Here is a 15,273-nt window from a genome sequence, read left to right as displayed (position 1 = left end):
ACGACGCCTGCCACCTTTGGTAAAAAAATTCCGGCAGGAGGCTAGGACGGATTAATTGGAGCCACCGCCGGCCGGCCAGCCGTGCGCCGCCGCAGCGAATGTATTTATCGCCACCACGCCCTGCGGCTTCGTCCTCCTCCGCCCCACCCCAGCAACAGGTCAAACCTGCTGCTGCATCAGTGCCGTGCCGGTTCTAATGCCTTTCTGTCCCAACCCTCATTAACTCACTCCGGCGAGATCCTACCCCGCCTGCCAGGGAGGGACGCCATTGTTTTTACTTGGCTCTCCTCGTTTTTACTTCCTGCTTGGCTTCTTCCCCTTCGCCACCTTGCTTGCTTCTTGCTTGCTTGCTGCTGATCACGCAGAGAGATAGGCTGTGCTGTGCTGTGGTGGTAACATTATAAGGCGCGCCGTGCAGGGAGAGGGGCCGGCTCCTGCCAGCGACCGCCTTGTCGGGTAACGAACTGCTCCCGCTCGCTCACATGCTGGAGGTCCTGGAGATGGCGCCGCCCCCGCCGCCGCCGCGCCAGCCGGCGGCGGCGTCCCGGGGACGCGGGAAGGGACACGCGGGCCAGCCGCGGAAGCAGCCGCTGCAGGCCAGCGTGACGCAGCCCAAGGCGGAGACGCCTGCCGCGGCGGCGGTTCCGCCGCCGGAGGCAGCCAAGAAGTGCGGCGGGAGGCGGCGCGGCGGGCGCGGGCGCGCCACCAGGCCGGTGGACCCGCGGCCGGCGCCGGGGCCCGCGGTGGCGGCGCCTGCGACGGCGACGACGCGCGCCGTCGTCATTGGGCCGCCGGTGAGCAGCAAGGGGCTGGCGTTCTGCCGGCGGCCCGGGTTCGGGACGGTGGGTGCGCGCTGCGTCGTCAAGGCCAACCACTTCCTCGCCGAGGTTCCCGACAAGGACCTCACCCAGTACGACGTAAGCGCCGCTCCTCCTCCTCCTCGCCGCCGTTCCGCACGCAATCCAGACGAAATAAATGTCTGACCTTTCGTCTGCTCTGTGGCGGCGACTCCGCGCGCGCGCAGGTGAAGATCACGCCGGAGGTGAGCTCCCGGTACGTGAACCGGGCCATCGTCGCGGAGCTGGTGCGCCTCTACCGGGACTCCGACCTCGGGGCGCGCCTCCCGGCCTACGACGGCCGCAGCAGCCTCTACACCGCGGGCGCCCTCCCGTTCGACGCGCGCGAGTTCGTGGTGCGCCTCGCCGACGACGACACCGGCACCGGCGTGCCCCCACGGTACGCGCCCACCCACCACCCAGCATTCCCCATCCGTCGAGCGGCTTTCAAGCTCATTCTCTCACTGTCGTCTGCCTCGTCGACGTACGCTCCTGCAGCGAGAGGGAGTACAGGGTCGCCATCAAGTTCGCCGCGCGCGCCGACCTGCACCACCTCCGGGAGTTCATCGCCGGCCGGCAGGCCACCGCGCCGCAGGAGGCCGTCCAGGTGCTCGACATCGTCCTCCGGGAGCTCGCCAACCAGAGGTAATCAATCCATCTGCACCTTACTGCTGCTGCATTAAATTGAAATATGGAACGCACGCATTGCCCGTTCTTCCTGCTGATGGTGCCTGCTGTCCAATGCTACTACCAGGTACGTGCCGATAGGGCGGTCCTTCTACTCGCCGGACATAAGGAAGCCGCAGAGGCTCGGCGACGGCCTGCAGTCGTGGTGCGGGTTCTACCAGAGCATCCGGCCGACGCAGATGGGCCTCTCGCTTAACATCGGTGAGACGAGATGCTTGATTCCCGGCTGCCCATGCATGTGATTTCCTGCCCTTGTACTGTGCTTGATGCTTACATGATGGTGTTGATGCCAGATATGTCGTCCACCGCGTTCATCGAGGCGCTGCCGGTGATCGAGTTCGTGGCCCAGATATTAGGGAAGGATGTCATGTCAAGGCCACTGTCGGATGCAAACAGAATTAAGGTAAATTGTGCTGTGGATGGGGAACAAGGAATCTGGCATAGTGCTGCAGTGTGGCATGTCCCAGCTGCTATTTGCTTGTTATTGGTTATTGGACTGTTAACTTGTTTTATGTCCTTCTGATTGCCATGCTTCGCCTAATAAAGGTTTTTTTTCTTTGCCTGTAATCTAAAAATAATGCCAAACAGATCAAGAAAGCGTTGCGGGGTGTGAAAGTTGAAGTTACTCACCGGGAAAATGTAAGGCGGAAGTACCGCATTACCGGGGTGACAGCACAACCAACTCATGAACTGATGTACGTTTAAATAAATTGAACTTCATTTACCTTGCTCCTATAGTCCTCTGTACCATCATTTGGCAAATTTCCACGGTAAACATTTTAGCAAACATAAAGATCTGCTAAGTTCAAGCACTCCACTGATTTATAATCTAAGCAAAATAGACCTCCCAATGCAATCCCGTTTACTTTTATATCGATTTGATCAAACCAGTAACTAGAGCGAGCCTACGATCCTACGTTACAAGACAAGCGAAACAGTGTGGAATTACGGTTGATTTTGCTTCTTTTGACAGTTTCCCAATTGATGATCAAATGAATATGAAGTCTGTCGTAGAGTATTTCAAGGAAATGTACGGGTTCACCATTCAGCAGTCACATCTTCCATGCCTCATGGTGGGAAACCAAAAGAAAGCAAACTATCTACCAATGGAGGTAAGCGCATCCAAATTTTCTCTTAGCTGGTCAATTTTGTATGTTGTAATGCTATTTGCTGGTGAGCGTTTTTAGTGTTTGTATCATTTCTAAATACATTGTGGTTTCATTTACCAGGCCTGCAAGATTGTAGAGGGTCAGAGATACACAAAGAGGTTGAATGAAAAGCAGATCACATCACTACTGAAGGTTACATGCCAAAGGCCTAGAGAAAAGGAGATGGATATTCTACAGGTCCATAATTTTCTTCTTACCATAGGACTAAATAGATAAATTTACATGCTTGATAGGGCTAGCTGTGCTAGGTTTCTGTTCCAAGGAATCTGACGGTTTTCGTTGAACAAATCTGTGCATTGCATGACATGCATGCAACATGCTCACTAATTGTCCTATCTTCAAGCCTTTGTTTTTATTTGAAGCTTTGTTTTTATTTGCATGTGGTCCAAACATTCCATGCATCTTCAGTAGAGAGGCCCAATTACCTGCTACTAGGGTTGTCCTTCATGGCAGAATCTTGTTGGTCGATGCTGTTGGCTCAATCGACTAAATGAATTTGTTTTCAGACAGTTCATCAAAACGGATATGACCAAGATCCTTACGCAAAGGAATTTGGGATTAACATCAGTGAGAAGCTAACATCTGTTGAAGCGCGTGTCCTTCCCGCACCTTGGGTAAGATTATGATTGTGTAGTGTTGTTTTATGTCTGTTGTTAGCTCATTGCAGGTAATAATGTGGACATGAAAATTTGTGAATTTCAGCTGAAATATAATGATGCTGGAAAGGAAAAAGAGTGTCTGCCGCAGGTTGGTCAATGGAACATGGTTAACAAGGTTAGACTCTATTTTGATGCAGTTTGCATGCCTCATGCCCCTTTCATGATGTTGACACTTTGTTTACCAATAAAATAAACTCAACTTTTGCAGAAAGTAATCAATGGAGGCAAAGTAAGTCACTGGGCATGTATAAACTTCTCAAGGAGTGTTCAAGAAACCACTGCGCGCGGATTCTGCCAAGAGTTGGCACAGATGTGCCAAATTTCGGGCATGGTAGTATACCTCTCAACTGTGACACACCTTTTGTAAATTTTTCATGTGTAACGTATTTATTAGTTTGTTCTCTGCTATTCCAGGAATTCAACAGTGAACCTGTGCTACCAATATATTCAGCTAGACCAGATCAAGTAGCGAAGGCGCTAAAGCATGTGTATAATGTAGCACTACACAAACTCAAGGGTAAAGAACTTGAGCTTGTTTTGGCTATTCTCCCTGACAACAATGGTGCTTTATATGGTAAGTTCCAATCATGCTGATTACCGGGTTTTGTCTTCTTCTAAATCTTCTTATGTCGTATTCTATCGTAACTCTATTTCTGCAGGTGACATCAAACGTATCTGTGAAACTGATTTGGGGTTGATAACACAATGTTGCTTAACGAAGCATGTTTTTAAGATCAGCAAGCAGTACTTGGCAAATGTCTCGCTTAAAATTAATGTTAAGGTATTATAGCCTTACCTATCCACAAAAAATATTACAATCCTCTGATTTATTACATATCGGACTTAATAGTATGATTTGATTCAGATGGGAGGAAGAAACACTGTGCTCGTGGATGCGCTAAGTTGGAGGATTCCATTGGTCAGTGACATACCAACTATCATTTTTGGTGCAGATGTTACACATCCTGAAACCGGGGAGGACTCTAGTCCATCCATTGCTGCAGTAAGTCTTCGGAGCATTCCTATGCTTATTCCACATCTTTATCAGGCTATATATGCTCTTTGGCCCTTTTCTAATTTGCTGCTTGCAGGTCGTCGCTTCTCAAGACTGGCCAGAAGTCACAAAATATGCCGGATTGGTATGTGCGCAGGCACATCGGCAAGAGCTTATTCAGGACCTATACAAGACATGGCATGATCCTCAGAGAGGCACAGTAACAGGAGGCATGGTCAGGTATTTATCTTGGAACTCTTTGAAAAAGTTAGTGAAATGGTGTTTTCTAATTGACACAATTGATGTGTTTATTTTCCTATGCAGGGAACTCTTAATATCCTTCAGGAAGGCCACTGGACAGAAACCTCAAAGAATAATTTTCTACCGGTATGTGTGCAAAACTTGAAGAACAATAGTTCAATCATTTTAATGCCATGTGAATCTTCCTTCAATTACGATGATGGTTATGTTAGGTATCAACTTCAGCGTCCAAAAAAGGCCGCCATAAAGGTTTTTTTTTTATGTTCCGCTGTACTGACGAATATCTTACTTCCAGGGATGGGGTTAGTGAAGGTCAATTCTACCAAGTTCTCCTATATGAGTTAGATGCTATCCGTAAGGTAGGGCCCCCTTATATTTGTTCTGTAGATCTTATATCCACTTCAGATCTTCTATCTAACACATGCTTTCTTCTAGGCTTGTGCATCCCTAGAACCAAATTACCAACCTCCAGTAACATTTGTGGTGGTTCAAAAGCGTCACCATACAAGACTGTTTGCAAACAATCACAAAGACAGAAGCAGCATGGACAAAAGTGGAAATATTTTGCCTGGTAATCTACTCATGGCCTCTAAATGTTTACGTTATGGGTTGTATTGCACATAATGGTTCAACTAAAAAACAGTGATTTTTTGCTACAATTATTTTTCTACACTACACATTCATAACTACATTTGCTTGAACTATAGAAACACAACTTCGTTGAGCTAATTGTTTCTTCAGGAAGTCTTGGTGGGCTCATTGTAGGATACTGTATATACTATGTTATCCCCTTGTTTCTGTAATTGCTCACTAATTACCTGACAAAAAACAGGAACGGTTGTTGATTCAAAGATATGCCATCCAACGGAGTTTGATTTCTACCTCTGTAGTCATGCCGGAATCCAGGTAAGAATATCGTACTGGTCCTTGTTGAAGGCTGACATATACTGAATTTGTCGTTGCTATGGATGGTCCCATCTCTTGTGGTCAAGTATTTGAGTAGACTCCATATTCTCTTTTCAACAAACCTAGCAGAGGATACATGCTAAACGAATGAACAAACTGATGGCATGCTCAAAATTTCCATATCATGTGACTGTACAAACAGATAAAAACTTGCCACTTCTTTTCGAAAAGGCTGTACTGTACCTGTAAAGTGTTGTACTAGAAGTGTGGGAATATTATCCCAGATTCTCCACCCTGTTGCGATTCCTGAAATGACTGATGTGTGAGTTCGCCAGGGAACAAGTAGGCCTGCTCACTACCATGTGCTCTGGGATGAGAACAATTTCTCAGCAGACGAGATGCAGACGTTGACAAACAACCTTTGCTACACGTACGACATCACTGTTTTTCTGGTTATGTTTGTCTTTTGCTCTTCCCGCTTGATTTTCTAAGAATAGTCTGATCTGATGTTTATGCTGATTTTGCAGTTACGCACGGTGCACGCGCTCTGTTTCTGTCGGTACGTTTTTCTGCACTAACTGAATGTTCCGCAGCTTCTTATTTATAAGTATTTGTAAATTCTCATACCTGTCTCACAAATCTGAACCCACGACGTCTTTGTCTTTGCTGCCCCAACAGTGCCACCTGCATACTATGCACATCTTGCTGCGTTTCGGGCACGGTTCTATCTGGAGCCGGAGCTGTCCGAGAACCACACGTCGAAGAGCTCCAGCGGGACAAATGGAACCTCCGTGAAGCCCTTGCCTGCCGTGAAAGAGAAGGTGAAGAGAGTGATGTTCTACTGCTGACAAGGGAAATAGGTTTAACTTGCCTAACATTGTACTGTAGAATTTAGTAGTAGAGGCTAGGTTAGCTTTCTCCCGGAAAGGAAGAGAAGAGCATTTCTGCATTTGGACCCTGAACAATCTCTTGACTACCTCTGTAAAGTACTCCGAAAGCATGTATAATAGCTCCTGCTTGGGTCAGATGGCATGCAGTCTGAAAGAAGGTGTACTAATATGATGTTGAAGTCTGATTTAGATCTTCAAGGATGGTTACTGAGCTGTCACGTTTATATCCACCAGCACAACCGGCTTCAACCTTATGATCGGCGCATTCGAAATATTCGTTTTGATGCATACCTAGGATAACAAAAAGAATCATAAAGCATAAGCAAAGAATATAGATGTAAGAATGGAGCTGCTACACCAGTACACTACTACACTGCTTGAGTTACAAACGGAGTAGAACAAGGACATATCTAGCGATACCAGCCATTTGGTGATTGTGCTACCAACGTTGAAAAAGAAGAGCATGTGAAGAAACCGCCAAAGAGTTTCAGTTAATAGCATCCTGCATATATCAGTCTGGAAAATAAGATGCATATAAAATTATAAATACAAACGGAAACAACGAACATCAGCCTAGTTGTGCCTTCTATTTTTCAGTCATGCCAGATTTCCACTTCAGCAAATATATTTTGACATCGCAATGTATGGGTCGAATTTATATGTAAAATTATATGACACGATAGAATGGTTTTGTTTTTGTATCAACAATAGTTTTAGAAAGAAAAAATTTATTTGTGCGCTGGAAGCATGATGTGTCCTAAAGTTCAATACCACCCGATCTAATAGGGCTTTCTTTATTTTGCCATAATAAGATTTATTTGGAACTGGAATATCTCTGTACAAAATAAGATGATATACAGTACTGGAAGATTACCGCCGGGAAATAAAGACCATTTATAGTTCTGGTTTCTTCCACTATACATGCAGGAGAAGCTATCACGAACAGTATGAAATGAACAGTGCGGTTGAAAATGCAAACATGGCTAGAGCCTACAGAGCTTCTATACTCTCACCAGCTGCGAGCCTCAAATTTCACCTAGTACCAGTAAATTAAACTCTGTTCTAGCTAAATTTAGTGAACCCAAACAAGTGGCTTAAATCGATGTTCTGTAAACTATAGCTGAACTTACAAGAGATACTTTTAAGATGATGCGAGGTAGCAGCCTCATGTTATCTCCTGAACAACCATCGAACAATAATAAATTGCACTACAGTCAAAGTGAAGTTCTAGTTGGTGATCAGTTCGAGTAGAAATTCATCAAGTATTGAATGTATAATTAGCTGATAAAACAACCAACATCATATAGTTTTACAATAATATTACAAACGGCCATGTCAGAATTCAGAATTAGCCTATTAGTTACATTCATCTGAGACAGACATAGGCGAAAGGTACTACTGGCTTGGTGACTAACCTTCATTTCTTCGTTTGAGCAAATGTATGTCATATCGTTGCAGGAACAGTTAGAGAAAAGTCCTGCTGAATATGTTCTGATCATGTACCAATATAGACTATATCAAAGAAAATTAGTAACCTCAAAAATCAATAGGAAGAATTCAGCTCCAGTACGTATAAACGTGAAATATGGACCATACATGTGATCACTTCCTGCCACGGAACACCTGAAACTAAGTGATCCTTACTCACTGAGGATCATATTAACTAACTCCAGAAGACTGAACACTTGAATATCTGTATGTTCCGGCAATTTTAGTTCAGGGATCTCTAGGAAGTAAATTTTAAGCACCTTTTTGTACCAAACTGAGTATCCACAAATAAATTATTATAATGTTTTTGTTGAATGGATTTGATCAACTCAGAGGAATGGATCTGTCAGAAAAAAAGCCTTAGACCAAATATAGCCAGAAAAAAGCTATGTTGTCACCAGCTGCCCTAGTACCAGACCACCAGAAAACTAAACTCTTTTTTAGCTAAATTCACCAAACCCAAACAGTGGCTTAAATCGATAATCTGTGACATGTACATGAACTTACAAGAGATATTTCGAAGACTATGTGAGGCAGCCAACTTAGGTTATCCCCTGAAGAACTTTCTGACAATAATAATAGTATGACATTACGGTTAAGGTGAAGTTCTGTGTCTTGGTCAGTTAAAGTTGAAAATCATCGGCTATGCAAGCCAAGCATTGGATGCCTAACAAGTTTACAAAACGACCAACATCCTGCAGTATTATCATCTCTCTTAATCTTGTAATTTCTTCTCCACTATTGCAATGAATATAGCAAATCTCCTGCTGTTATTAAAAAAAATCATTATCATCATAAGATTAGAAACAGTCATTTTAGAATGTGATCCACTGTTACCAATGTCAAGGTGTATGCTAGCCTATTAGGTACATTCATCTGCAACAGAAATAGATGAATGACTAATGGTTTTATGACTAACCTTCATTTATTTGTTTGGATAAGTGTGCATTTCCTAGCAGGAATTAAATAAACAGCTATTCTAAAATTCTTGCTGAAAATGTTCTGCATCACGTATCAACGTAGACTGCTTCAAATAAAAATTAACGACAAACAGAAAAGGATTCAGTGGCTCGTCAAACAAAACGAAGAGGAAAAAACCACTTCTAGTAAGTAAAACTGTGGGCCATACCTGTGAATGGTTCTTCCAACGGACCACCTGAAACTAAGTGGTCTTCATTCATCCAGAATAAAATTAACTAACTGAGGACTGCATACTTAAATATCTGCAGTCTCTATGAGGTAAAAAATCAGGTAAATATTGTACACTTGTTTAAATTCCTACTGAATTGAGTCACCGCAACTAAATTGATCATGATATTTGGTTAAATTAATATTTGATCGAGACTGATGGATTTTCAGAAAAATACTCAGACCAATATGGATGTGTTAACCAATCAAATGGTGAAGCATTCGATGTCTAAGTGCCAACTGGCATGGCATACTCAGTATCCCTTCACCTCAATCAAGCTGCACCCTGCAGTCTTTTTGACAGTAGGATGTGCCATCTCCCTCCTTACTCTTACTACATCCTCCCATCGACTTGCTGTTGCATACACATTAGACATGAGCAAATTCACATCAGGAATTTTGTAACCTTGCTCTCCTATTCGTTTGGTAAGTCTTTCGCTCATCTCGACATTGCCTTGAGCCTTGCACACAGTGAGGAGTGCACCAAACAGTGGCATAGCGTCCTTGTCTATCGGTATATCCCTGATCAACTTCTCAGCTTCGACAAGTAGACCAGCACGACCTAGAAGATTGACAAGGCAACTGTAATGTTCAACTCTGGGCTGTATCCGGTAAACCTCCTTCATACTACGAAACTGTTTCCGCCCTTCATCAACCAAGCCACCATGGCAACATGCACTCAGCACCCCGATGAAGGTAACACTGTCAGGCTTAGCTTTGCTTCTCTCCATGTCCCCAAACAATTCGAGAGCTCTACCTGCCTGACCATTTGTGGCCAGACCGCAGATAATGGCAGTCCAGGCCGTGGTGTCTCTGCCTTGCATTCGTTGAAAAACCTCCACCGACTTCTCTACATGCCCACACTTGGCATACATTTCAACCAACGCCGTACCAAGAACCGCATCAATCTTCATCTTCCTAGCTTCAGCCAACTGGTGTATCCATTCGCCTTGATCGAGCGCACCAAGGTTGGCGCAGCAAGTCAGGAGAGTGACAACCGTGAACCTGTCTGGCTCAACTCTTTGCATCTGCATGTCCCGAAACAACAACAATGCCTCCTCAAAACATCCATGCTGCACACAGGCGTTGATCATCGCAGTCCACATAATTAGATCCTTTTCTGGACACTGGTAGAAGAGTACTCTCGCCTTGTCCAGCTGCCCGGCGAAGGCGTATCCCGACACAAGTATAGTCCAAGAAATGATGTTCCTCGACGGCATTTGTTCGAACAAATCCACCGCCTCTTCCAAGCAGCCATTCTTCACGTACATATCCAGCAGCGCATTTGCGACCGGAAGGCTGAACCCGATGACCCCATCCATGTAGGCATGGATCCTTCTCCCTAAGCTCAGTTCACCGGCCCTGGAGCACGCGGTCAACGCAGTCACCAGCGTCACCTTGTCAGGCGTGAGACCGCTTCTCTCGATCTCCTCAGCCAGGGAAATCGCCGCGGTGTACCGGCCACACCTGACGTAGCATCTGATCATCATGTTCCACACCACCAGCGGCCTCTGCGGCATTTCGTCGAACAGCTTTCGAGTGACGTCCGCGCGGCCCAGCGTCGCGTACATGTCCATCAGCGAGCTGGCCGTGTAGGCGTCCCACCGGAAGCCGGTCTTCATGGACACCGCGTGCGCCTTGCGCCCCTCGACCGGTAGCTTGAGCGCGCCGACGGCCCTGAGCACGAACGGGTAGGTGAAGCTGTCGGCCACGAGGCCGCGCCCGCGGAGGTCGTGGTACACCGCCATGACGCGGTCGAAGCTGCCGCGCTGAGCGAGGGTCCTGATCAGCAGGTTGCATTCGCGCAGCGGCATGCCGTGGTTGCAGGCCGCCGCCATCCTGGGCCGCAGTGTGTGTGGCGGCGACGCGGAACGCGTGGAGGCGCGCGCGGGCGCGCGGGCTGGCAAAGATGGAATTTTTTTAGGTGCCGTGTACAGAACTACAGATAGCAGTAGGTGATAAGAATCTCGTTCGTTAGCGGAGTTGGGAGAGGCGAAGACTTGTGAGATGGCCGAGAGGGTGGCCGTCGTGGTGGGAGGGAGCGTGGCGGGCCTGGCCTGCGCGCACGCGGCGGCGGGGGCGGGGTGGAAGGCGGTGGTGCTGGAGAAGGCGGCGGGGCCGGCGGCCGGAGGCGGCACGGGCGCCGGGCTGGGCCTGGATGCGCAGTCTATGGAGACGCTCGCTCGCTGGATCCCCGGGTGGGGTCTCAACGCGACCACGCTGCCGCTCACCGTCGACCTGGTAAGCCCCTCATCGGCCCTCCTCGATTCTGAAGTTCTGTTCCCTGCCTTGCCTTATGCGCATGGGGTTGCTGCCGCAGAACAGAGCAACGGACAGCGAGACGAAGGCGGCGCGGACTCTGACGAGGGACGAGGGCTTCAACTTCCGCGCGGCGCACTGGGGCGAGCTGCACCGGCGGCTTCACGCGGCTCTGCCGCCCGCGGTGACCGTGCTCTGGGGCCACCAGTTCCTCTCGTTCGAGGCGTCTGACGGCGACGATGATGGCAAACGTGGGGTCGTCGCGACGGCTCGCGTGCTCGCAACTGGCGAAACCGTGGAGGTCGCCGGGGATTTGCTTGTCGCGGCAGATGGCAGCACGTCGTCGATCCGCCGGCGATTCCTCCCTGACCTCAAACTGAGGCGAGTTACAAGCCTGCCGACACTCTTCTGATCTGTTTTATCAATTGAGGAGGCAGGCAACAACGATCTCTGTATCTGAACGCGTTGCATACTCGAACATTTTCAGTAATCCGATAAATGTGCAGGTACTCCGGGTACTGCGCATGGCGGGGCGTGTTCGATTTCACGGGAAAGGAGAGCTCCGACATCGTCACCGGCATCCGGAGAGAGTACCCGGAGCTCGGCAGCTGCCTCTACTTCGATCTGGCTGACAAGACGCACGCCGTGCTCTACGAGTTGCCCGGGAACAGGCTCAACTGGCTCTGGTACATGAACGGTCCAGAGCCAGAGCTCACGGTAATGGCGAACTGGCCATCCCATCCATAGATCCCCTGCCAAGTCGCAAATGCTGTGCTTCTTCTCACGGATGGGCTGTGGTTGCGGCGAATTAACAGGGGAGCTCGGTGACGATGAAGGTGAGCGAGGCCACGCTGGCGGGGATGCAGGACGAGGCCGACCGCGTGTGGTCGCCGGAGCTGGCGCGCCTGGTCCGGGAGACGGCGGAGCCGTTCGTGAACGTGATCTACGACGCGGACCCGCTGCCGCGGCTGTCGTGGGCGGGCGGCCGCGTGGCGCTCGTCGGCGACGCGGCGCACCCGACCACGCCGCACGGGCTGCGGAGCACCAACATGTCCGTCCACGACGCCCGCGTGCTCGGGGAGTGCCTCGGGAGGTGGGGGGAGACAGCGTCGGCGCCGGCGCCGCGCGCGCTGGCCGAGTACGAGGCGGCGCGGCTGCCGGTCGTGGCGGCGCAGGTGCTGCACGCCCGCAGGCTCGGGCGGCTCAAGCAGGGCCTGCCGGTGGAGGACGGGCGTTTCGACGTGAGGGCGGCGACGGAGGAGGAGGCTTTGCAGCTGCGGCAGAGAGGCATGCCGTATTTTGGTGGCGCGCCATCCGTTGCTGATGGTTGTTAGTGTCACTTCCGATCTGTCAGTAAATGCCAGTATAGTGTTTCAACTATTACTGCATTACACATTGTTTTCAAATAAATATGTTTTGCCAATATTATGAATATCTGGTCAGATTTCAACTGAATTCAAATAATATCTCCGGGCATTTGACTGAAAAGAAAATCAAATCACTGAAATTCGATAAAATTAAGTGATTTCAGCTTCAGCAACATATTTCTGAAACCAAAACTCAATTCAGTAAGTTCATCTGCGTCAGGTGAATATTGTTGTGTGATGATGTTGTGGTGGCTTGTAGTTGGAGTTTGGACATGTAACATTTTGTCAGAATTTTGTATTTTTTTCCTTGTTTAATCTAGCTAACTACTCACGTAATGACAAGTTTCAGCTAGTGCCAAGATATGAATGGCAAATTGTGAGGGTTTTGTCAAGGTTTCTAGATCAAAAAGGACATGGTTTCTTTTTTTGCGAATAGAGCTTTGTATTACTCAACACTCAGTATTACAATCTCTATGGAGTGTGCTCGACAAACCCTCGGTGCCCGAGGCGAGCCACACAGTAGTATGACTGTTTGTTTTAGTATAGTTTGTCAAATAATAACTACTAATATATTGGCATCTTTTAACTTTAGTAATACAAACATGACGGACTTCATCAATGCTTTAATATCCTCAATCACCGTAGTGTAGACAATCACCGTAGTGTAGATAGAACGATCTTTTTTTTTTTCGAAATGGGAGCATCGCTCCAGTCTCTGCATCTTTTTTTATTAAATTATTCGTAAAGCCTTACTAGGGAGATACAAAGATCAACTCGAAGCCACCTTTGCAGCGATAACTCGCTATGCCTACCAGAGCGATGAAGGGATTGACCATGAACAGGGCCATTACCCTGACAATACACCAACACATTTATCTAAAACTGAATGTCTTCCCAAGCCGCCCATTGACGGGTGAGAAGCACAACTAGTCGAGCGGACCCTGAGCGCACGCCACAGAAATCGCTACCGCCGTCTTCCTCGCACCCATCTTCAAGAGGGATCACCGCATTGACCTTGCCAGCCGTCGATGTCACCATGACGCCGACAGCTCCACCATCCTGCACGCGTCCAGCAGTCCACGCCCGAAAGACAATCAGTTCCCAACAGCTTGAAAATTTCCAAGCAACCAGTCTTAATTATCAGGCGTTTGTTGCAATATTGTAGGCCTAAAGATAGGCCTTCCTTTAAGGGAAATGCACTTTGGCTCATAGGAGCATTTGCTCTCATTATGTGAATCCATATTTTGAAATGTCAAAAAATTCTAAACTAAATTTGTACATGTACATCTAAACATTTTATGTTGGTACATAAATTTTCAAAAAAAAGAAAAAAAATTATGTGGCTCCAGTAAAAAAGACAAATTTTGATGTTGTAACACGACTACATACAACATATTTTTTTGTCTTTTTTGTACACACCACACAAAATGTTATTTTTCCTCGAAAACTTGTGTACGAACATAGAATGTCACGATGTATACCAAAAAAATTATGTTAATTTTTTTTAACATTTTTAAAATTATTTTTTAATTATTTTATATAATGGGAGCATTTGCTCCTATGAGCCAAAACGCCACCTCCCTCCGTTAATGCAAATATAATTCAGATTCCAAGGTATCCCTGCAGAAAAGAAGCTGACGGCAAGACGACAGTATTATGTCTCCTCTTGGATCCCGGATAATCATGCATCACCTTCTATCACATGCTTCTCCAAATGATCCATTTGTATTTTAGCGCACATTCCGATTTACCAGAAGGTAGAGTTTTATTCATAAGGCATAGTTTACATGTGTCAAAAGATCAAATATGTAAAGGCCTTGTGATTCATCGAAATGAAGCACATAACACAAACATGAATTAAACGGTAGATATCATTTTCAAGTTTGGTTATTTTTCGAAATTTTAGTGTTTTTATAAATGTTCAATCTATCATCATCGGGACTATAATAAGAATAACTCATTCATAACCAAACGTGAACATAAAGGGCTTTATTCATAAGAAGGACAATTGACTTGTCTTCGGCTCATATAAATAATTGTCTTGTGAGATGCAAGGTATGCTAATAAGTGTAAGGGTATTTTACCCTTAACCATTGTTTTGCTTAACAATGACACCGGTGCTATTAAGTGGACTAATAGTATCTATAAGTATGTACACAGGTTTTAGTTTACATATGGGAATACAAGGCGACAAGAAAGGTCTTGTAGTCGGACACAAGGATACGATATGAAGAGAGACCCCCCAATTGTTGTTCTCAACTAATGATGTTGTGTTGAGCGTTTGTCTCTAATGAAGTGCTTGCCAAAGCCACATATACACATAATTTGCACACCAAAAATGCTCAGAGGAAGAAGTGCCGAGAAGACGAAGACAAAAAGATGCTCCAGGCAAAGTCGGTAGCCAACCCGGTACACCGGGTGCTGCTACCGGAAAACTCGGTAGCCAGTCCGGTACACCGGGTGCTGCTACTAGACTGGCAGGAGTAGCCGTAGCCAAGTGTTCCCGGTAGCCAGCCCGGTACACTAGGTGCTGCTACCGGAAATGTCGGTAGCTAGCCCGGTACACCGG

At 47.0% G+C, this 15,273-nt stretch overlaps 3 protein-coding genes across 3 annotated transcripts; 2 read left to right on the top strand and 1 right to left on the bottom strand.

Moving 5' to 3' along the window:
* The first annotated feature begins 373 nt into the window (after positions 1 to 373).
* Positions 374 to 6,537, top strand: LOC124695035 (protein argonaute PNH1). The gene is made up of 22 exons (XM_047227935.1): positions 374 to 917; positions 1,025 to 1,236; positions 1,335 to 1,481; positions 1,591 to 1,724; positions 1,817 to 1,926; positions 2,112 to 2,218; positions 2,497 to 2,635; positions 2,753 to 2,869; positions 3,199 to 3,306; positions 3,395 to 3,466; positions 3,560 to 3,682; positions 3,766 to 3,925; positions 4,011 to 4,132; positions 4,217 to 4,354; positions 4,443 to 4,585; positions 4,670 to 4,732; positions 4,902 to 4,965; positions 5,042 to 5,177; positions 5,439 to 5,512; positions 5,848 to 5,942; positions 6,040 to 6,071; positions 6,191 to 6,537. The coding sequence occupies exons 1-22, from the start codon at positions 483 to 485 to the stop codon at positions 6,358 to 6,360; spliced, it is 2,901 nt and encodes a 966-aa protein (XP_047083891.1). The 5' UTR covers positions 374 to 482; the 3' UTR covers positions 6,361 to 6,537.
* Positions 6,538 to 9,301: 2,764 nt separating this feature from the next.
* On the bottom strand, positions 9,302 to 10,916 carry LOC124683814 (pentatricopeptide repeat-containing protein At1g31430-like). The gene has a single exon (XM_047218258.1). The coding sequence runs from the start codon at positions 10,914 to 10,916 to the stop codon at positions 9,333 to 9,335; it is 1,584 nt and encodes a 527-aa protein (XP_047074214.1). The 3' UTR covers positions 9,302 to 9,332.
* Positions 10,917 to 11,085: 169 nt separating this feature from the next.
* Positions 11,086 to 12,819, top strand: LOC124683813 (aurachin C monooxygenase/isomerase). Its single transcript, XM_047218257.1, has 4 exons — positions 11,086 to 11,319; positions 11,399 to 11,718; positions 11,844 to 12,054; positions 12,153 to 12,819. The coding sequence occupies exons 1-4, from the start codon at positions 11,086 to 11,088 to the stop codon at positions 12,669 to 12,671; spliced, it is 1,284 nt and encodes a 427-aa protein (XP_047074213.1). The 3' UTR covers positions 12,672 to 12,819.
* Positions 12,820 to 15,273: the final 2,454 nt, after the last annotated feature.

The sequence above is a fragment of the Lolium rigidum genome, chromosome 1 (genome assembly GCF_022539505.1).
Source record: "Lolium rigidum isolate FL_2022 chromosome 1, APGP_CSIRO_Lrig_0.1, whole genome shotgun sequence".
NCBI classification, from domain to species: domain Eukaryota; kingdom Viridiplantae; phylum Streptophyta; class Magnoliopsida; order Poales; family Poaceae; genus Lolium; species Lolium rigidum.
This window is presented reverse-complemented; position numbering and strand designations above follow the sequence as displayed.